General features: G+C 46.3%; 2 protein-coding genes across 6 annotated transcripts; one reads left to right on the forward strand and one right to left on the reverse strand.

The window, feature by feature from the left end:
- Positions 1–3,432: 3,432 nt before the first annotated feature.
- LOC116359793 (transcription factor Dp-1-like) lies at positions 3,433–13,633 on the forward strand. Of its 4 annotated transcripts, none has more exons than XM_031813423.1 (12): positions 3,433–3,563; positions 4,998–5,080; positions 6,283–6,349; positions 6,982–7,085; positions 7,616–7,737; positions 9,851–10,022; positions 10,209–10,355; positions 10,624–10,692; positions 10,838–10,989; positions 11,478–11,644; positions 11,767–11,845; positions 12,067–13,633. In XM_031813423.1, the coding sequence occupies exons 2-12, from the start codon at positions 5,069–5,071 to the stop codon at positions 12,176–12,178; spliced, it is 1,203 nt and encodes a 400-aa protein (XP_031669283.1). In that variant the 5' UTR covers positions 3,433–3,563; positions 4,998–5,068; the 3' UTR covers positions 12,179–13,633. The 4 variants fall into 4 exon arrangements, with proteins under 4 accessions (XP_031669283.1, XP_031669285.1, XP_031669284.1 ...); XM_031813425.1 differs by lacking the exon at positions 3,433–3,563 and adding an exon at positions 3,624–3,846; XM_031813424.1 differs by lacking the exon at positions 3,433–3,563 and adding an exon at positions 3,954–4,299.
- A 1-nt stretch (position 13,634) lies between these two features.
- On the reverse strand, positions 13,635–20,357 carry LOC109887138 (potassium-transporting ATPase subunit beta-like). 2 transcript variants are annotated; one of them, XM_031813426.1, is made up of 8 exons: positions 20,197–20,357; positions 19,940–20,111; positions 19,059–19,187; positions 17,806–17,919; positions 16,790–16,989; positions 16,591–16,653; positions 16,337–16,429; positions 14,236–14,394 (listed from the first exon to the last, which is right to left on the reverse strand). In XM_031813426.1, the coding sequence occupies exons 2-8, from the start codon at positions 20,049–20,051 to the stop codon at positions 14,236–14,238; spliced, it is 870 nt and encodes a 289-aa protein (XP_031669286.1). In that variant the 5' UTR covers positions 20,052–20,111; positions 20,197–20,357. The 2 variants fall into 2 exon arrangements, with proteins under 2 accessions (XP_031669288.1, XP_031669286.1); XM_031813428.1 differs by lacking the exon at positions 20,197–20,357 and having other exon boundaries at positions 13,635–14,394; positions 19,940–20,051.
- Positions 20,358–23,654: the final 3,297 nt, after the last annotated feature.

The raw sequence follows: 23,654 nt of genomic DNA on the forward strand, positions 1-23,654 counted from the left end.
GTACTTGTACGAAGAACAGACCACCACTCTATGCTTAGTTCCAAATCACACATATAGCCAATTAGTCCCCTAAGCCCACTACCACACCCCTAACCCTTCACTACCACTAACCACTACCCCCCTAACCCATAGTACCACTAACCCCCACTACCCCTCAAAACTACCCCCCTAACACCCACTACCATAACACACTTACTCTTAACCACTAACCCCTAACCACGACCCATAACCACGACCCATAACCACTACCCATAACCATTACCCCTAGACACTACCACTAACCACTAGCACTAACCACTACCCCTAGCTACAACCCCTAGCCACTACCCCTAGCCACTACCCCTAACCACTACTCCTAACCACTACTCCTAACCACTACCCCTAACCACTACTCCTAACCACTACTCCTAACCACAACTCCTAACCACTACCACTAGACACTACTCCTAACCACTACCCCAAGACACTATCCCTAACCTCTACCACTAACCTCTACCACTAACCACTACCCATAACCACTACCCCTAACTACTACCCCTAGACACTACCCCTAACCACTACCCCTCGACACTACTCTTAACCACTACCCCTAGACACTACCCCTAACCTTTACCCCTAACCTCTACCCCTAGACACTACCCCTAACCTTTACCCCTAGACACTACCCCTAACCTTTACCCCTAACCTCTACCCCTAGACACTACCCCTAACCACTACCCCTAACCACTACTCCTAACCACTACTCCTAACCACTACTCCTAACCACAACTCCTAACCACTACCCCTAGACACTACTCCTAACCACTACCCCAAGACACTATCCCTAACCTCTACCACTAACCTCTACCACTAACCACTATCCATAACCACTACCCCTAACTACTACCCCTAACCACTCCCTCTAACCACTACCCCTAGACACTACCCCTAACCACTACCCCTCGACACTACTCTTAACCACTACCCCTAGACACTACCCCTAACCTTTACCCCTAACCTCTACCCCTAGACACTACCCCTAACCACTACCCCTCGACACTACTCTTAACCACTACCCCTAGACACTACCCCTAACCTTTACCCCTAACCTCTACCCCTAGACACTACCCCTAACCTTTACCCCTAACCTCTACCCCTAGACACTACCCCTAACCTTTACTCCTAACCACTACCCCAAGACACTATCCCTAACCTCTACCACTAACCTCTACCACTAACCACTATCCATAACCACTACCCCTAACTACTACCCCTAACCACTACCTCTAACCACTACCCCTAGACACTACCCCTAACTACTACCCCTCGACACTACTCTTAACCACTACCCCTAGACACTACCCCTAACCTTTACCCCTAACCTCTACCCCTAGACACTACCCCTAACCTTTACCCCTAACCTCTACCCCTAGACACTACTTGAAGATGTTTATGGCAATTGCAAGATGAATACATACAGGATCTAGAATACAACTGTCCTCTTCTTCCCCAGGTGTACCTGCTTGTTCTCAGTGTCACCACTCTGTCCTCTTCTTCCCCAGGTGTACCTGCTGGTTCTCAGTGTCACCACTCTGTCCTCTTCTTCCCCAAGTGTACCTGCTGGTTCTCAGTGTCACCACTCTGTCCTCTTCTTCCCCAGGTGTACCTGCTGGTTCTCAGTGTCACCACTCTGTCCTCTTCTTCCCCAGGTGTACCTGCTGGTTCTCAGTGTCACCTCTCTGTCCTCTTCTTCCCCAGGTGTACCTGCTGGTTCTGTGTCACCACTCTGTCCTCTTCTTCCCCAGGTGTACCTGCTTGTTCTCAGTGTCACCACTCTGTCCTCTTCTTCCCCAGGTGTACCTGCTGGTTCTCAGTGTCACCACTCTGTCCTCTTCTTCCCCAGGTGTACCTGCTGGTTCTCAGTTTCACCACTCTGTCCTCTTCTTCCCCAGGTGTACCTGCTGGTTCTCAGTGTCACCACTCTGTCCTCTTCTTCCCCAGGTGTACCTGCTGGTTCTCAGTGTCACCACTCTGTCCTCTTCTTCCCCAGGTGTACCTGCTGGTTCTCAGTGTCACCACTCTGTCCTCTTCTTCCCCAGGTGTACCTGCTGGTTCTCAGTGTCACCACTCTGTCCTCTTCTTCCCCAGGTGTACCTGCTGGTTCTCAGTGTCACCACTCTGTCCTCTTCTTCCCCAGGTGTACCTGCTGGTTCTCAGTGTCACCACTCTGAGTCTTCTGCTGGCTCCGGTGTTGTGGAGAGCTGCCACACACAAGTGGGTCCCTCGAGCCGAACGCAAGACGCTCGCCCGCCCGCCCCCACTGCTGCCACACCCAGCAGACTGAAGCCCATAGGGGCCCTGCAAAAGGGCCGAAGGGTCAAAGGTCATTCTCCCTCTTTCCATGGAGAAAATCCTAATGACCCATTATCTTTGGATCATTGGTTGCATCCAAAACGGCACCCTGTTCCCTACATAGAGCCCTGATCTAAAGTAGTGCACTATGTAGGGAATAGGGCTCTGGTCTAAAGGAAGTGCACTATATATAACGAATAGGGTGCCATTTGAGATGCGATCATTGTAGAACGGTTTACATGTCCTCGTTGTTGTCTTGACTGTCATTCCTCCACTCACGTCCTACAGTAGTTATGGAGGGATCGCTGATGAGACCTTTTTGGTTTGTGACATCACAATGATGGTGATGACATATTCCCTTCAAGAGAATATTATTAGTCTGGGGTTGCATATGGATCAGTTTCATCCAGACCAAACCTGGGAGAAAGACGTAGGCCAAGGTTTTAACAGTTCAACTTCCCATTTAGTCCGTTTGAATGTCATGCTGATACTGTAAAGTCTCAGTGTTCTAACCAAACACGGACACATAGTGGGTTGTTTATGTCAGGGCTTTACATGTATATACGCGTTATTGCACTCCTATGGCATCTAATGCTGGAAAAGGTTTATTTTTCTTATGTTTCAGTGACTGTTTCCTATGATAATGGCTCGATAATTTTATTCTGTTTGTACGGTGTACTGTACTGTAGCCCGACTGGAAGAAAAGACTACAACTAGAAGACTTCCTGCTAATACATCATGCAAGGGAGAAATAAAGATATAGCATTGTATTTATTAGGCCAGTTATAGTTAGATTATGTATAAATGTTACAATGGAAATAAGGGGGTCATTCCAAGCACAATAAATTCCCATTTTACATTATGTTGTGTTAGGTTGGAGTTTGTTTAATATTCAACAAAATACAAAAGTTGTACATTATTTAATTTAAAAAATTCGTTATTTATTAAAAGATTGGTTTATTGGTTAGGGAGGAGATGTCCTGTTTTTATAATGTTATATTTGAATATTGTCTGTCTCGTCCAATGAAATGTTTTGATATCGTTCTGTAGGTGTGGTCTACACTTCCCGCGTGATGACGTTTACTTTGTGCGTGTCCAATAGTTTCTTTCACATTTCAGACACCGCCAAGCTCAGTTTGGAGTCGCACAACTCTGGAAGCTCAGCAGCCGGAGATCTCAGTCGGAGTTTGGGACAAATGCTAACAGCTGATTCGGGAGATAAAATCAGAAAAGTGACTTTCATTCTTCCAACTTAATTGATTTATTGATGAAGTAGAAGAGTTAGTTACATTTTGTACGCTGAGCAATTACGTTTTTATTTCGCTGGGTTTCAGTTTCAGTGGAGTAGAAGTAGTTAACTAGCGTACGTTAGCTAACGTCACTGTCCATCAAATGTATGACTGTTGCACCTAACGCTATCGATCAAATGCAGAGGCCATTCGAAGCCGTTTAGCTAAGCAAAATCGAAATAAGTTTGACTTGTGGCATGTCATTCAATCACATTTCTACCCATAGGTAAGGTAGCGAACTTAGCCTGCTAGGAGTACAACATGTAAAATATATTTCTCTTAATTTTTTAGCTAGCTGGCTACAAAAATGGCTGACTCGGCTTCTAGCTAGCAGGTAGTTAACGTCCTCTAGTGAGTGCACTCTACCGTAAATAAAACATTATTGTCCACATTATCGTTACTAACTAATGAATGTCGAACCGAAAAGCGGTTTTATCAAACAATAACCTTAATGTTAACTGACTGGCTGTTCATTCAAACAACTCATATCGTTGCGATGAGCTAACGTTCGCTAATATATAGCTTGTGTCGACAGGCAGAACGAACTAGCATGTTGCGTGCTAACTTTAGGACAAACAACATGCTAGCTAGCCATCTGTCAAGCTTGCCAAGCAACCATCTTGACTGAAATTGCTACAAGTCATTCGTTCAATTACTTTCTGTCTTTGTAAAGATGCAGGTAACTAGCTAATTTAAAACCTTTGATCTTGGACTCTGAAACGTTTGTGTTAACTTGCTAGTTTATGTTTGCTTCGCTAACGTTAGTTTTAGCTAGTTTCCTGTTTGGAGGTTCATTTCGACCTCATCTGGCTGCAGTAACTGGGAGTTGCGGATCAAGAACAACGAGTGAGAAAGGTCGTGGTAACTAGTTGATGGTTGTAAATACTCGTGATTTAAACATGTACAATGGTGGTTCACCTAACTTTCTTGCTAAATATATCTAGCCCAAGCTGCGGAACATGTATGATTGCATGTAGACTAATGCGTAGTCAGCTTCTGGATCCAAATAGCTGCTGTTGTGCTTCCCCTGTCCGGCTATGGGAACCTTCTGTCGTTCATTGTTGTATTTACGCGGTTAGGTCTATGATCTGTTCTCAATGGCCCATAGTTGGCAATAACTGAGTGTGGAGACCGATTTATGTTGTATGTTGAAACCAAGTTGTTTCCAAAGCTTCCATGCGGCCTAGTGGAGTGTTGTGGTTTGAATCCCTCAGGGGATAAAGCCAGTCTAATCCAACCTTGTACAATAAGTTAAACAGAAACAGTTTAGCCCATCTACAAACATGTCCATTCTGCATTTCTTCTACAATCTTAGTTTTACAACACTGAACTGGAGGCATCTTCCTTCCCCCCTCCCCTTTCCATATTTTGCTTTAGGGAAGCAATTGCTGAACATCCCAAAGAAACCTTCTAGAAGACTTCATCTCCCACACATAGGAGCTGATATCATGGCAATGGATGTGAGTTCTGGGCCAGTGTTATACAGTGCAACCTGTAGTACTGCGCCGGAGTAAAAGTGTGTAACCTGTCGTTCTGGGCCAGAGTTATAGTGTGTAACCTGTCGTTCTGGGCCAGAGTTATAGTGTGCAACTTGTCGTTCTGGGCCAGAGTGATAGTGTGCAACTTGTCGTTCTGGGCCAGAGTGATAGTGTGTAACCTGTCGCTCTGGGCCAGAGTTATAGTGTGCAACCTGTCGTTCTGGGCCAGAGTTATAGTGTGCAACCTGTCGTTCTGGGCCAGAGTTATAGTGTGCAACCTGTCGTTCTGGGCCAGAGTTATAGTGTGCAACCTGTCGTTCTGGGCCAGAGTTATAGTGTGCAACCTGTCGTTCTGGGCCAGAGTTATAGTGTGCAACCTGTCGTTCTGGGCCAGAGTTATAGTGTGCAACCTGTCGTTCTGGGCCAGAGTTATAGTGTGCAACCTGTCGTTCTGGGCCAGAGTTATAGTGTGTAACCTGTCGTTCTGGGCCAGAGTTATAGTGTCCAACCCATATAATTAGAATGAACTAATTCTACAGTGGAACTTTTTTCTTCTCTGACCATCCAGATCCAGTTTTAGATCATTGCTTCAGGGACGAACACACAACTAGATTGATTAACTTCCCTTTGTGGTTTGAGTGGTACAGGCTAAGTTGCTTTGAAGACCTAATCAACTTCCTGATTTAGCAGTGGTGGGTCTCACCATACCAAGTGGTTGTTGATACTTCCTGATTTAGCAGTGGTGGGTCTCACCATACCAAGTGGTTGTTGATACTTCCTGATTTAGTTGCTTGCTGTTGTGCAATTATCATCTGACAAACAACTTTAAACATTATTTGACCATCTCCTTCCATTCATAGTAACTAGTGGTTTATGCTCCACAATTTGGGAAACACTGGACTAGTGTCCACCCACCTACACAGTTCAAGATGATCGCGGAGGTCCTCAAACTCTAGTGTACACAGATCGATGCTCAATTGTTCACTCAAAGGTTGCCGTGGAAATGGAGCAACACACTCACAGTAAACACATTTAGTAATCCATTGACCTCGGTCCAGCAGCACCTCCTAGCTCCAGACTAGTATAAAGCCAACTAGTGAGGAGAAGAGAGAAGTGTGTAGCTCCTGGTGTTTCCATGGTGACAGTGTGGTGGTGTGGCCATAACAGAACATTGTGGTCTTTAGGCGGCTGTGATCGGTGCCAACGGAGAGATGAAGGTTTTCTACAACCAGAACCTCAGTCCCAGCAAAGGTAGGTAGCCACATCACCCAGGGTTTCCCCTAGTTATTTTAGTATAGGTGGACTGCACACTGGTGAACACTGGCAGGGGGGGGTAAGACTTGGACAGGGGTGGCTGTACTGGAGAAACACTAGAAGCATTATGATAATCAGCCGCTCCTCCTGCAGAATGGGAGTTGATGGCAGGCTGTGACTCTCGCCTAACTAACAGAGGAGGGCAGTGTTGCCCCCTATTGAGACATTCTCTCTGTGGCCAATCACGGCGTAAGTGATTCCAGGGAGCGGATCTCAATTAGTATTGTCGCGGTACTTCTGTGGCAAGGAAACAAAACATCAAGCAGTTTTAATTTCTTGAGGAAAAATGTCCTTCTGTTAGAAACCAACAGCATTATGTTGTCACCTGGAGTCCCATTTATTCATTTAGCAAACTATAGCACCCACAATTTTACATAAAGCTGATTTTAGTTTTTTATACGACAATGGAGTTCAGTCTAATTCATGTTTTCTTTTTTCCAATAAGTAATCTGGTGTGATGGTGATACTGGTACCGTGACAACCCAATCTCAAGTAGTGCACTATATAGGGAATGGGGTGCTATTTGGGACACACCCCTGGTGTTATAAGTGTTCTTCCTGTCCCTCCAGGTGTCCTGTCCCTGGTGACAGTCCACCCACAGTCTCTCTCTGTGGGGAAACAACTGCTTCCCAAAACCCTGGGGCCCTCCAACGTCAACATCGCCCCACACATGGTGAGACACAACACTACCACTTCTAAGAACCCCTCTCCTCGTCCTGTCTGAGGGCCCCTCTCTTCCTCGTCCTTTCTGAGGGCCCCTCTGCTGCTACTAGGGAAGCACTGGGCTTCCCATATTTCTGTGGCGATAAAGCCTTCATACTAACTTTGAACCAGGCAGGGCGACCTGTGTGTGTGACCTGTGTGCATGTGTGTGTGACCTGTGTGCATAAGCTAATCACAAACCCTTCAGTCAGCGGGATTATAATAAGAACTCCTCATCAACATGATCATCCTATGAGCCCCAGAGCTCAGGGTTCAGCTAGAGATGCATAGACATAGAAACCCTAGTTCTATAGAGAGATCTAGACCCCAGCCACGATATGTTGATCTGGCTAGCCGCCATAGCTTCTAGTATGGTGTAGATATATGCTATATAGATCGCTCCTCAGTGCTTTGAAAGAAGCACATACATTTTAATTTCTTTCATTTATTGCTATTTTAAATGTTATGTCTGCATTGTAACTGTCCCTCCCTATGTCTCAGGTGATGGGTACCCCTCAGAGGCCCAGTGGGTCAGGGGGGTTAGTGATGGGCAGCCCTCACACACCCAGTACCCAGTACAGACCACAGAGCCAGCCCCCTGATGCATCTCCCTGGTCCACCGGGTAAGACACATACACAATTGTATACAAACACTCCTCATGCTGGTTATGGTCAGCTGGTCGTTATGGTCACCTGGTCGTTATGGTCAGCTTTAGGTCAATTCTCAGCAAGGAGGCTGGCAGACTTCTTGGGAAAGTTCTCTCTCTTGTTAAGAGGGTGACATGTCACTACATTAAAGTATTCACACCCGTGGGCTTTTCCCAAGTTTTGTTGCTACAGTTTAGGATTACATTTGGATTGAATTGTTGCTTTTTGTCAATGAGCTACACAAAATACTCTGTAAAAGTGGGAAATTATTTATACCATTTTTTAGAAATGGAAAATAAAACCGATATCTTGATTACATAATTATTCAACCAAGTCAATATATGTTAGAATCACCTTTGGCAGAGATTACAGCTGTGAGTCTTTCTGGGTAATAAGTCTGTAGAAGCTTTACACACCTGGATTGTACAATATTTGTCCTTTAAAAAAACAATGTATTCAAGCTCCGTCAGCCATTTTCAAGATTTAGGTCAACTGTTACTAGGCCACTCAGGAACGTTCGATGTCTTCTTGGTAAGGAACTTATGTTTTAGGTTATTGTCCTGCTGAAAGGTGAATTTGTCTCCGTGTCTGTTGGAAAGCAGACTAGGTTTTCCTCTAGGATTTTGCCTGTGCTTATAGCCCTATTCTGTTTTATTTTTATCCTAAACTCCCTTGTCATTGCCGACGACAAGCATACCCATAACATGATGCAGCCACCACAGTACTTGAAAATATGAAGTGAAAATCAGTGATGAGTTGGATCTGCCATTAACATAACACTTTGTAATCAGGACATTGGAAAACCTCCCTGGTCTTTGTGGTTGAATCTATGTTTGAAATTCACTGCTCGACTAAGGGACATTACAGATAATTGCATGTGTGGGGTACAGAGATGAGGTAGTCATGTCAATGTTAAACACTATTATTGCTCACTTATGTGACTTGTTAAGCACATTTTTTACTTCTAAACATATATTTAGGCCATAACAAAAGGGTTGAATACTTATTGACTCGACATTTCACATTTCAGTTAAAACATTTCAAAAAATATAATTCCACTTTGACATGATATGTGTGTGTGTGTGTGTGTGTGTGTAGATCAGTGACACAACAAGGGGTGTGAATACTTTCTGAAGGCACTGTATGAAGGAACTTCTCTCTTCCTAGTCTCTATCTCTACATCAGCCATACTCAACTGGTGGATAGCCGTCTCTCCTGCTCTGACTTCTCTCTCAAACTCCTGCTCTGACTTCTCTCTCAAACTCCTGCTCTGACGTCTCTCTCAAACTCCTGCTCTGACTTCTCTCTCAAACTCCTGCTCTGACTTCTCTCTCAAACTCCTGCTCTGACTTCTCTCTCAAACTCCTGCTCTGACTTCTCTCTCAAACTCCTGCTCTGACTTCTCTCTCAAACTCCTGCTCTGACGTCTCTCTCAAACTCCTGCTCTGACTTCTCTCTCAAACTCCTGCTCTGACTTCTCTCTCAAACTCCTGCTCTGACTTCTCTCTCAAACTCCTGCTCTGACTTCTCTCTCAAACTCCTGCTCTGACTTCTCTCTCAAACTCCTGCTCTGACTTCTCTCTCAAACTCCTGCGCTGACTTCTCTCTCAAACTCCTGCGCTGACTTCTCTCTCAAACTCCTGCTCTGACTTCTCTCTCAAACTCCTGCGCTGACTTCTCTCTCAAACTCCTGCTCTGACTTCTCTCTCAAACTCCTGCTCTGACTTCTCTCTCAAACTCCTGCTCTGACTTCTCTCTCAAACTCCTGCTCTGACTTCTCTCTCAAACTCCTGCTCTGACTTCTCTCTCAAACTCCTGCTCTGACTTCTCTCTCAAACTCCTGCTCTGACTTCTCTCTCAAACTCCTGCTCTGACTTCTCTCTCAAACTCCTGCTCTGACTTCTCTCTCAAACTCCTGCGCTGACTTCTCTCTCAAACTCCTGCGCTGACTTCTCTCTCAAACTCCTGCGCTGACTTCTCTCTCAAACTCCTGCGCTGACTTCTCTCTCAAACTCCTGCGCTGACTTCTCTCTCAAACTCCTGCGCTGACTGACTTCTTCTCTCATTCCTGCTCTGCCTGTGTTCCAGGAAGCGTGGTACTGGTAAGAAGGGGGATAAGAACGGGAAGGGTCTTAGGCATTTCTCCATGAAGGTGTGTGAGAAGGTGCAGAAGAAGGGAGTAACTACCTACAATGAGGTGGCTGACGAGCTCGTGGCAGAGTTCAGCGCCAACGACACCCTCCTCTCGCCCGGCGACTCGGTGAGACACACAGCCAATTAAAAACCATCAGACCAGGGTTTCATCCATACAACAAATAGCCCAATCCGAGTTCAAGATGCACTGGTTCTGTACAGTCCTAATGGGCCCGAGTCAGAAGTAGTGCACTACAAAGGGAATAGGGAGCCATTGGGAAAACGACAGCAGCTCTGTCTCTCTCCTCCGCAGCATTCCTACGACCAGAAGAACATCCGACGACGTGTGTACGATGCGCTCAACGTGCTCATGGCCATGAACATCATCTCTAAAGAGAAGAAAGAGATCCGGTGGATCGGCCTGCCCACCAACTCAGCCCAGGAGTGTCAGAGCCTGGAGGTAAGAGATCGGGAGGGTTCTGATCCCGGGGGGGTAAGAGATCGGGAGGGTTCCGATCCCGGGGGGGTAAGAGATCGGGAGGGTTCCGATCCCGGGGGGGTAAGAGATCGGGAGGGTTCCGATCCCGGGGGGGGTAAGAGATCGGGAGGGTTCCGATCCCGGGGGGGGTAAGAGATCGGGAGGGTTCCGAGCCCGGGGGGGGGGTAAGAGATCGGGGGGGGTAAGAGATCGGGAGGGTCAGAGCCTGATGTATTCCTGTCATTGTCAGGTGGAGAGACAGAAACGACTAGAGAGGATCAACCAGAAACAGTCTCAGCTTCAGGAGCTCATTCTACAGGTAAACACCCCCTTCACTGTGGGAACATACACACCTATTAGAAGACACTCACTCGGTCTTGCTGGTGGCTTCAACGTTGCCTGAATGTCATCTCAACGACGTTGACTGAGCGGTATCACAACGTTGTGTGAATGTCTCGGTGCAGCAAATAGCGTTCAAGCGCCTGGTGCAGCGGAATCGTGCAGCGGAGCAGCAAGCGGGCAGGGCTCCGCCCCCAAACTCTGTCATCAACCTGCCCTTCATCATCATCAACACCTCCAAGAGGACCGTCATCGACTGCAGCATCTCCAACGACAAGTAAGAGACCAGAGACTCTGGAATACACACACAATTACTCTAACAACTCTCTTTGAGACACCTTGGGACATGGGAGTGATGCTTGGGACATGGGAGTGATGCTTGGGGGTTGGGACATGGGGGTTGGGACATGGGGGTGATGCTTGGGGGTTGGGACATGGGGGTGATGCTTGGGGGTTGGGACATGGGGGTGATGCTTGGCGGTTGGGACATGGGAGTGATGCTTGGGGGTTGGGACATGGGAGTGATGCTTGGGGGTTGGGACATGGGAGTGATGCTTGGGGGTTGGGACATGGGAGTGATGCTTGGGGGTTGGGACATGGGAGTGATTTCAAATTCAACACCAAACCTCATCTAATCATACCTGCCTCTGCTCTCCCTCCTGCCTCTGCCCCCCCCCTTCTCTCCCTCCTGCCTCTGCCCCCCCCCCCTTCTCTCTCTCCTGCCTCTGCCCCCCCCCCCCTCTCTCCTGCCTCTGCCCCCTACAGGTTTGAGTACCTGTTCAACTTTGACAACATGTTTGAGATCCATGATGACATTGAGGTGTTGAAGAGAATGGGGCTGGCCTGTGGTCTGGAGGTGGGCCAGTGTTCACCAGAGGACCTGAAGGAAGCCCGCACCCTGGTGCCCAGAGCCCTGGAACCCTATGTTACAGGTCAGTATGGCTGGCTCCCACAGGGCACCCTATTCAGCCTGATATTCTTGGGCTGGGACTGTGTAAAGGAGGTGGTAGAAATTGTGTATTTTATTATAACCCCCCCCCCCCCCCGCCTCCAGAAATGGCCACGGGTCCAATAAGCAACGTCTACATCACAGGAACCTCGTCTACAAACGGAGGAGGACGGCGTCACACAAGGTGAATCTCTTCTATAGAGATGTACTTCAGAGCTCATTTCCCTGTCTGTCGGGTGGAACCCCTCGGTGGTGCTTCCTATGCTACAACAGGCTTTGTTTCAAGTGTGCCCTCTATCCAACTCTATGATCTCTCTTTCTGAGCTCTTTCTTTCAATGTTCAGGAAGTGATGTAACAGGCAGGTCTTAACTAATTCCATCTTCTGTTTCCTGCTGTATATTCAGTAGCTCCGATGGCACGGTGGCGTCCATTTCCAACGACTCGCGAGGCTACACCCCCGTGTCCTACATGGCAGACGAGGAAGAGGATGACGAAGACTACGACGACAATGATTAAATCAGTAGTTTCTCACTCGGCCAACTCTTAACAGCCCAGTCTGAAGACTAACCAGCTGTGTTCCAAATGGCTTCCTATTCCCAATATACTGAACTACTTTTGACCACGGCCATATTGGCACAGAGGTAGTGCACTGTGTAGGGAATCGTGCCATTTGGAATGCATGCAGCCCATGTCCCATGAACAAGTCTCTCTCCCTTCCTCCAGCTCCATCTCAGGCCTTCCCTCCACCCCACCAAGCTATCTACGAGGAGGCTTCTCCTTCCTCAACTGCCTTCAGAATGCACAGAGCTCACCAACGCAATGGCCTTCTGGGAAACGTAGTCTTTGCTGACACTATGACTGTATAATGCCTTTTGTGGGAATTGTAATTTATTTTTTTCTCTCCTTCTGAAGCTGTGATTACTATGAGTATAATCTCCACAACGTGCTCCTCTACAGCCCGCCTCCTCGTTACAGGAAATGGAATCTTTCTCATGTCAAACTAGTTTTTTGTTGTTTCTTGCGTGAACTGATACACGGCCACAGAAAGATTCCCTCCAGAAACCTGAGATCTGCCTTGTGTGGCTGTATTACAGTGTTTAACACCATGAACAGTAGTGGTGTCATTGACATGACAGTGAAATGACTTCCTATACAGCTCCCAGGGGAGAGGGAGTGTGTGTGTGTAGCTCCCAGGGGAGAGGGAGTGTGTGTAGCTCCCAGGGGAGAGGGAGTGTGTGTAGCTCCCAGGGGAGAGGGAGTGTGTTTTGTACTTATTTGTAGTTATATTTTCTTATTTTTGTGTGACTTTCTTCTGGCAGCTATTTTAAAGATGGGTCAGAATGTGTGTTTTTGGACGGTCACTTGGCCCTGCGTGTCACTGAGTACCTACAGACAGCAGAGGCCAAATGTCCCTGTGTGAATACCTACAGACAGCAGAGGCCAAATGTCCCTGTGTGTGACGGTAGAGGAGACAAGGCCACTGTTCATAATCTCAGAATTGGAGTCGAGAGAAAGTTGTTGTAAATTGGAAGCGGTTCTCTGCCTGGCTGGCAGGCAGCCCGTTGAGATAGAAACGTACCAAAATGATTCTAAACATCTCAATGCTCTACTTAATGAACGACACCCAGAGTGAAGTATGATTCTAAACATCTCAATGCTCTACTTAATGAACGACACCCAGAGTGAAGTAGCTGCGTATTATCAATGAAGTGAACTTTGGGGAGGATGGAGCCATTCCATAGGGTTGTAACAAGCTCAAGACTTCAGGATTGTGGCAAAAGCCAAAATAGGGGAGTCCACTACAATGACCCCCCCCCGCCCCCCCCAAGGAACTTTTGTAAAGCTGAAAACATGTTGACTGCAATACAATGACCCCCCCCACCCCATGTTGACTGCAATACCACATACCTTTTCTTTCTGTTATCTAATGAGTTTGGAAATTATAGAGAATAAATATAGAGGGTGTTTGAACTTGTTGTCTTTCTGGGTTTGAATACATGTTTAATATTTATGGTTTCATTATGATACAATGCATAGGTAACGTATTGGTTGTACAAGCAGCACTCCATTAACTATATGTTAAATACCCTTCCTAGAAGATATATAAAAGAGAGAGGTCAAATGAAGCAGAACGACCACTGTTTCAGGTGAGGTGCTGGCAGAGTAGGACACTAGGAGGAAGAAAAGGGAGAGCCACACCCTCTAGGACCTCTGATGCAATAACTGAATTACCATCATACCCTGAAGAAGACAGCTGGTTATTAGGTTGTTGTTGATGAGCTAGTGTGAGACTCCTTTTTCACGGGTTACCAGATTGCATTGGTTGGGATCATAGACGAGGATAGATGGATAAAACTGGGTGGGAACGTCGATGGGTGAAGGACATAGTTGTTGATGAAATTGTGAAGATATCTTCCCACAGACTACTTTAAAATGGAGAAAGCCCTCAACTGCACTCCCCATTCTGTCACAAAAGTCCTAATTGCAAAGATGAGGAACACTATCCAGCTCTATGGCTCTGACCATGGTTAGGACCTAGATGGTTGGATAGCCGGCTTTTCTAGTAAAATATATTATTTCAGAGCCTTGAGCAGGAAGACCACCTTCCCCTGGTATGGTTCGTATGAGTCTTGATAGGCGATGTTGTGGGCCACCACACGACACTGGATCTTGGCCTCCCTCTCTTTGACCAGGTGGAACTTCACAGCCACTAGAGGGTTAACGTAGGTGGGCTGTGTGGAGGAAGACCAAGAGAGGGTTCATGCCAATCATGTTTATACATAGTTGGATAGAGGACACCAACTGCCACAATGCTTGTTTTTAACAATTATGGCAAAGATGTGCTCTCTATCAAACTCTATGATAAAAGTGCCTTCAAGAAGTATTCAGACCCCTTGACTTTTTTTGTGAGTTTTATTCTAAAATGTATTAAAAAAATTAACTCTCCTCTGCAATCTACACACAATAGCCCATCATCACAAAGCGAAAACATGTTTTTAGACATTTCTGCAAATTGTATTAAAAATAAAAAACACCTTATTTACATAAGTATTCAGACCCTTTGAGACTCGAAGTTGAGCTCAGGTGCATCTTGTTTCCATTGATCATCCTTGAGATGTTTCTACAATTTGATTGGAGTTCACCTGTGATTAAATTCAATTGACTGAACATGATTTGGAAAGGCACACACCTGTCTATAGAAGGTCCCACGGTTGACAGTGTACGTCAGGGCAAAAACTGAGGTCGAAGGAATTGTCCGAAGAGCTCTGAGACAGGATTGTGTCGAGGCACACATCTGGGGACCGGTACCGAAACATTTCTGCAGCATTAAATGTCCACAAGAACACAGAGGCCTCCATCATTCTTCAATGGAAGAAGTTTGGAAACACCAAGACTCTTCCTAGAGCTGGCTGCCCGGCCAAACTGAGCAATGGGGGGGAGAAGGGCCTTGGTCAGGGAGGTGACCAAGAACCCGATAGTCACTCTGACAGAGCTCCTTTGTGCGTATGATTGTCCTTCTGGAAGGTTCTCCCGTCTCTGCTGCACTCCACCAATCAGGCCTTTATGGTAGAGTGACCAGACGGAAGCCACTCCTCAGTAAAAGGCACATGACAGCCCGCTTGATGTTTGCCAAAAGGCACCTAAAGATTATCAGACCATGAGAAACAAGATTCTCTGGTCTGATGAAACCAAGATTGAAGTCTTTGGCCTGAATGCCAAGCATCACATCTGGAGGAAACCTGGCACCATCCCTACGGTGAAGCATGGTGGTGGTAGTGTCAGGTTGTGGGGAGGTTTTTCAGCGGCAGGGACCGGGAGACTAGTCAGGATCAAGACAAAGATGGAGCGAAGTACAGAGAGATCCTTGATGTAAACTTGCTACAGAGTGCTCAGACTGGGGTGAAGGTTCACCTTCCAACAGGACAACGACCCTAAACACAGCCAAGACATCGCAGGAGTGGCTTAAGGACAAGTCTCTGAGCCCAGACTTAAACCTGATCTAACATCTCTGGAGAATCCTGAAAATAGCTGTGCAGCGACGCTCCCCATCCAACCTGACAGAGCTTGAGAGGATCTGCAGAGAAGAATGGGATAAACTCTCCAAATACAGGTGTGCCACGTTTGTAGCGTCATCCCCAAGAAGCCTCGAGGCTGTAATCGCTTCCAAAGGTGCTTCAACAAAGTACTGAGTAAAGAGTCTGAATACTTGTGAATGAAATGTGATATTTCCAGGTTGCAACATATATATTTTTCGCTTTGTCATTACGGGCTGCAACGTAACAAAATGTGGAAAAAGTCAAGTGGTCTGAAAACTTTCTGAATGAACTGTGTGTCCATTGCTGTAAATCAATAGAGGGGGTTCATGCAGGGGTGTATCCATTAGTCTTGACTTTTTTTGCGAACGGAAACAGTTTACCCCAAACGGGAAGTGTTGCGTCTCACGAAATGTAGAGTTTGTATTCGGACAAATTCAGGTTTATCCTTCCCCGTTCCTTTTTGTTCTGTTTGCTTACGTTCGATTCCTAGATCAAATGGTGAATGGATGACAATGCAAAACGTTTTGCAATGTTATTTGACAAATGAATACACCCCAGGGGTAAGTGAACCCTGCATTGAGTTTCACAAAATAACACGAGTTCCATGGAGAGAAGAAGACGTGGTTGTCGTGGTTACCTGAGCCAGCTTGCCGTAGTATGGGAAGTAGGACAGGTCGAAGGTTCCGTTGGTGGGGAAGTACTCCATCATGTCTATGTTCTCATGGCCACTCTGCACACACACACCAACCATCCATTAAATACTGTTGGCAGACTAGATTTAACGTTCTGAGAAACTGTCTTCCTGGCCAGCCATGTTGAGCAGAGCCACAGATTTATTTCTATATATATATATGGCTTTGGTGTTGAGTAGCCATCTTGGTTTATACTCACCAGTATAGTGCAGTTCAAATGAGGAGCCATGCCAGTCCCGTTGTTGGGCAGGAAGTTGATGATCTGGGTTAGAAACGTCATGCATGTCAGTGCAATTTCCTAATAGGTTATAAATGTATTATAATGTGTTATAACATCCTCACTTGTAAATGTCATGTTCATAATGTAATATTTCCAGCTGGTTTGTGACTGAACGCACCCTGTTCATCTTGATGATGACGCAGGGCGTGGTGCCGTTGTAGCCGAACGTCGGGTCGTCCAGGCCGGAGCAGCGTCCCAGCATGCTCTGGGTGAAGCGACAGGAGTACTTGGTATGGTGTGGAGCCTCAAACTTCTCCTGTTTAAAGTACTCTCCCCTGGTGCAGTTATGGTTAGACTGTTGAGACGTGTCGTTGTAGGCTGAGAGAGGAGTCAGACAGAGAGGTAGAGGAGAGAGAGAGAGGAGTCAGACAGAGAGGTAGAGGGGAGAGAGAGAGAGAGAGGAGTCATACAGAGAGGTAGAGGGGGGAGAGAGAGAGAGAGAGGAGTCATACAGAGAGGTAGAGGGAGAGAGAGAGAGGAGTCATACAGAGAGGTAGAGGGGAGAGAGAGAGAGGAGTCATACAGAGAGGTAGAGGGGAGAGAGAGAGAGGAGTCATACAGAGAGGTAGAGGGGAGAGAGAGGAGTCATACAGAGAGGTAGAGGGGAGAGAGAGGAGTCAGACAGGTAGAGGGGAGAGAGAGGAGTCAGACAGAGGTAGAGGGGAGAGAGAGGAGTCAGACAGAGGTAGAGGGGAGAGAGAGGAGTCAGACAGAGGTAGAGGGGAGAGAGAGAGAGGAGTCAGACAGAGGTAGAGGGGAGAGAGAGAGAGGAGTCATACAGAGAGGTAGAGGGGAGAGAGACGAGTCATACAGAGAGGTAGAGGGGAGAGAGAGGAGTCAGACAGAGAGGTAGAGGGGAGAGAGAGGAGTCAGACAGAGAGGTAGAGGGGAGAGAGAGGAGTCAGACAGAGAGGTAGAGAGGAGTCAGACAGAGAGGTAGAGGGGAGAGAGAGAGGGAGGGAGAGGGAAAAAATGAGGGATTTAATGATTTGTGATGAAGGGAGGTCAAAGCATTGACTAGCAACTGTAGTAGGTTGGTTTGAGATAGTTGACTGATCAAGTCTGAAATGGGATGGAACCCTCAGGGCTAGACAAGAGGAGTCCACTATGTAAGGTGCCATCTTGGACACTGACGTTTGAGGAAGTTGCTGAGGCAGTTGGACATCTTCCTCTGGCTGGTTTTATCAGACAAGTTGTAGCTGAGTATTACATCCTCCTCAATGTATGTAGGTGGCCAGACCATCACCCCTACAGACACACACAGACACACACACAACGCAGAGGTTAGCCGACACCATCCCAGATATGGTCACAGACTGTATAAACTACAGAGATAGTTTAGGGGAGGGGGTGAGAGAGAGAGGGGGGGGGGAAGAGAAAAAGAGAGCGACAGAGAGAGTGTGAGAGGGGGGGGGACGGAGAGAGAGAGAGGGGGTAGGCAGAGAGCAGGGAGGGCCAGAAGGAGATGGAGGGGAGGGTGAAGGATGCAAGGGACAATATGTACTTCTTTACAGGAGCAGTAAATAGCAAACAGTAAATAGTAAACAGTAAATGGTAAACAGTAAATAGTAAACAGTAAATGGTAAATAGTAAACAGTAAATGGTAAACAGTAAATAGTTAACGGTAAATGGTAAACAGTAAATGGTAAACAGTAAATGGTAAACAGTAAACGGTAAACAGTAAATAGTAAACAGTAAATAGTAAACGGTAAACAGTAAACGGTAAACAGTAAATGGTAAACAGTAAATGGTAAACGGTAAACGGTAAACAGTAAATAGTAAACAGTAAATGGTAAACAGTAAATGGTAAACAGTAAATGGTAAATAGTAAATAGTAAACAGTAAACGGTAAACAGTAAATAGTAAACAGTAAATAGTAAACAGTAAATAGTAAATAGTAAATGGTAAACAGTAAATCGTAAACAGTAAATAGTAAACAGTAAATGGTAAACAGTAAATAGTAAACAGTAAACGGTAAACAGTAAATAGTAAACAGTAAATAGTAAACAGTAAATAGTAAATAGTAAACAGTAAATAGTAAACAGTAAATGGTAAATAGTAAACAGTAAATGGTAAACAGTAAATAGTAAACAGTAAATAGTAAACAGTAAATAGTAAATAGTAAATAGTAAACAGTAAATCGTAAACAGTAAATAGTAAACAGTAAACAATAAATAGTAAACAGTAAATAGTCATTAGTGAAGGGACATTTTTACAAATGTGCTGAATCTGTGGGCCCTGGTCTAAAGTAGTGCACTATATAGGGAATAGGGTCCTGGTCTAAAGTAGTGCACTATATAGGGAATAGGGTCCTGGTCTAAAGTAGTGCACTATATAGGGAATAGTAGGGTGCCATTCGGGACACAGTTTTCCATCTCAGTTGTTACCTGGTGATGTTAAGCGGTCCTGGTAGTCTGGAGTGTAGGGGTCCAGGGTGTACATCAGAGTCCAGATGGCCAGACAGAACAGGCCAGTCATTATCACATAGAACGCTACATAGTACAGACTGATGTACACTACAGAAGAGAGGAGAGAGAGAGAGGATGGGGGAGAGTGAGAGAGAGAGACGGAGAGGGGGAGAGTGAGAGAGAGACCGGGAGAAAGAGAGAGAGGGAGTCAGTCTGTTCCTGCTTTAGCCAACTGCTCTTGCCTGGCCTCATTCAACAACGATGATGACAGGGCTTGGTTGGTAAAGGAGTCTGCCACCTCTTGGCCTGTCTGTGGTCTGGTTGTGTCTTTATGACTGACTGAAGCCTATTGGCCGAGGTGCCCTCTATGGGTGAGAGCTGTGGTTTATCTAAATGTGAGATCGTCCAGAGGTCAGAGGGAGAAGTCTCCCCTCACTATTGGCCGAGGTGCCCTCTATGGGCGAGAGCTGTGGTTTATCTAAATGTGAGATCGTCCAGAGGTCAGAGGGAGAAGTCTCCCCTCACAAACCAACCAGCTTATCAGTCAAACTGCTCTCTCTTCAATCTAATGTCCACACACTGAAATAACACCACACACACTGAAATAACACCACACACACTGAAATAACACTACACACACTGATATCCAAAGGACACAGCAAAGTCATGTGTGAGTTCTGTACTCGGGTCACTTTAATCTCATGGAGCCAGTCTAGATGAGTGTTTCAATTAAGTCTGAATATTGCATATACTCCAACAAACCAACAACAGCTTCTTTACCAACTCAGACAAACACACACACACACACACACACACACATACCACACAATCACACACCTTTCCCACTCTGCAGTACATACCCCATTTCTCAGGTGTTCTTCCGAACATGGCGCCAGTGTCTGAGTTCCACACGAAGCGACCGAAGTCCTCACACCGCTGGCCACACGTCCTCTTCTCCTTCAGGGTTGCCATGTTGGTGGGCTATAGGATCCAGCTACACCAGGAGAGACCAGTGGGAGATGTGGAGAGATGCTGTACAGGGAGGAGGGATACCTCGTCACAATCTGGCAACCCGGCTTCACTCCTCACCTGGTTATGGTGTCTGAGAGAAACCTACTGTAGGACTTGTCTTCTTTTATTTCCTCTGTCTCTCCTTGGTTCCTTTGCTTTTTTGGGATGTTTCTGTGCCTGTGTCTCTCAGCCTGTATTCTAATACTGCACTACTGTTGTGTTCCTAGTTCTACTACTGTACAGCTGACCTCTCTCTGTGGTGTGACCTACACTATGTGACTGCGTACCCTTAGACTAGACTTTTATACGTGGTGATAAGGGCAGCCTCCGGGTGTAAGGACAGACGGGGGCGGGGCCAACCCTGCTGTGACCTCACCCAACATCCCCTGTGTTCGCTGCTCAAACAGAACCCAAGAAGGCTGTGTGACCTTGGTGTGATACTCTACTGCTCTGTAACTAAATGATATGTCCAGGACCTTGGTGTGATACTCTACTGCTCTGTAACTAAATGATATGTCCAGGACCTTGGTGTGATACTCTACTGTTCTGTAACTAAATGATATGTCCAGGACCTTGGTGTGATACTCTACTGCTCTGTAACTAAATGATATGTCCAGGACCTTGGTGTGATACTCTACTGTTCTGTAACTAAATGATATGTCCAGGACCTTGGTGTGATACTCTACTGTTCTGTAACTAAATGATATGTCCAGGACCTTGGTGTGATACTCTACTGCTCTGTAACTAAATGATATGTCCAGGACCTTGGTGTGATACTCTACTGCTCTGTAACTAAATGATATGTCCAGGACCTTGGTGTGATACTCTACTTCTCTGTAACTAAATGATAAGTCCAGGACCTTGGTGTGATACTCTACTGCTCTGTAACTAAATGATATGTCCAGGACCTTGGTGTGATACTCTACTGCTCTGTAACTAAATGATATGTCCAGGACCTTGGTGTGATACTCTACTTCTCTGTAACTAAATGATAAGTCCAGGACCTTGGTGTGATACTCTACTGCTCTGTAACTAAATGATATGTCCAGGACCTTGGTGTGATACTCTACTGCTCTGTAACTAAATGATATGTTCAGGACCTTGGTGTGATACTCTACTGCTCTGTAACTAAATGATATGTCCAGGACCTTGGTGTGATACTCTACTGCTCTGTAACTAAATGATATGTCCAGGACCTTGGTGTGATACTCTACTGTTCTGTAACTAAATGATATGTCCAGGACCTTGGTGTGATACTCTACTGTTCTGTAACTAAATGATATGTCCAGGACCTTGGTGTGATACTCTACTGCTCTGTAACTAAATGATATGTCCAGGACCTTGGTGTGATACTCTACTGCTCTGTAACTAAATGATATGTCCAGGACCTTGGTGTGATACTCTACTGCTCTGTAACTAAATGAGGGAGCTGTCCAGGGAGCTGCCATGGAATTATGGGATGTCTTCTAAAATCACGATTATTGAACATTTTCAACTGTGATAATGTTCTATATTAATTCTCTACCATGCCATAGACATGGATCACCTACCACTCCATAGACATGGATCACCTACCACTCCATAGACCTGGATCACCTACCACTCCATAGACCTGGATCACCTACCACTCCATAGACATGGATCACCTACCACTCCATAGACCTGGATCACCTACCACTCCATAGACATGGATCACCTACCACTCCATAGACCTGGATCACCTACCACTCCATAGACCTGGATCACCTACCATTCCATAGACCTGGATCACCTACCACTCCATAGACCTGGATCACCTACCACTCCATAGACCTGGATCACCTACCACTCCATAGACATGGATCACCTACCACTCAATAGACCTGGATCACCTACCACTCCATAGACATGGATCACCTACCACTCAATAGACCTGGATCACCTACCACTCCATAGACATGGATCACCTACCACTCAATAGACCTGGATCACCTACCACTCCATAGACATGGATCACCTACCACTCCATAGACATGGATCACCTACCACTCCATAGACATGGATCACCTACCACTCCATAGACATGGATCACCTACCACTCCATAGACCTGGATCACCTACCACTCCATAGACATGGATCACCTACCACTCAATAGACCTGGATCACCTACCACTCCATAGACATGGATCACCTACCACTCCATAGACCTGGATCACCTACCACTCCATAGACATGGATCACCTACCACTCCATAGACATGGATCACCTACCACTCCATAGACCTGGATCACCTACCACTCCATAGACATGGATCACCTACCACTCAATAGACCTGGATCACCTACCACTCCATAGACATGGATCACCTACCACTCCATAGACATGGATCACCTACCACTCAATAGACCTGGATCACCTACCACTCCATAGACATGGATCACCTACCACTCCATAGACATGGCTCACCTACCACTCAATAGACATGGCTTACCTACCATTCCATAGACCTGGATCACCTACCATTCCATAGACATGGCTCACCTACCATTCCATAGACCTGGATCACCTACCACTCCATAGACCTGGATCACCTACCACTCCATAGACCTGGATCACCTACCACTCCATAGACCTGGATCACCTACCATTCCATAGACATGGATCACCTACCACTCCATAGACCTGGATCACCTACCACTCCATAGACATGGCTCACCTACCACTCCATAGACCTGGATCACCTACCATTCCATAGACCTGGATCACCTACCATTCCATAGACCTGGATCACCTACCATTCCATAGACCTGGATCACCTACCACTCCATAGACATGGCTCACCTACCACTCCATAGACATGGCTCACCTACCATTCCATAGACCTGGATCACCTACCATTCCATAGACCTGGATCACCTACCATTCCATAGACCTGGATCACCTACCATTCCATAGACATGGCTCACCTACCACTCCATAGACATGGCTCACCTACCATTCCATAGACCCGGATCACCTACCATTCCATAGACATGGATCACCTACCATTCCATAGACATGGATCACCTACCACTCCATAGACCTGGATCACCTACCACTCCATAGACATGGCTCACCTACCACTCCATAGACCTGGATCACCTACCACTCCATAGACCTGGATCACCTACCATTCCATAGACATGGATCACCTACCACTCCATAGACATGGCTCACCTACCACTCCATAGACATGGATCACCTACCACACCATAGACCTGGATCACCTACCATTCCATAGACATGGATCACCTACCACTCCATAGACCTGGATCACCTACCACTCCATAGACATGGCTCACCTACCACTCCATAGACATGGATCACCTACCACTCCATAGACCTGGATCACCTACCACTCCATAGACATGGCTTACCTACCACTCCATAGACCTGGATCACCTACCACTCCATAGACATGGACCACCTACCATTCCATGGATAAAATATCATTTTTATGAATGCTACCACTCTGACTCTTTTCTTATCTCTATCTTTCTTTCTCCCTCTCTCTCTCTCTCTCTCTCTCTCTCTCTCTCTCTCTG

This window comes from Oncorhynchus kisutch, unplaced genomic scaffold (genome assembly GCF_002021735.2).
Source record: "Oncorhynchus kisutch isolate 150728-3 unplaced genomic scaffold, Okis_V2 Okis05a-Okis16b_hom, whole genome shotgun sequence".
Taxonomy (NCBI): domain Eukaryota; kingdom Metazoa; phylum Chordata; class Actinopteri; order Salmoniformes; family Salmonidae; genus Oncorhynchus; species Oncorhynchus kisutch.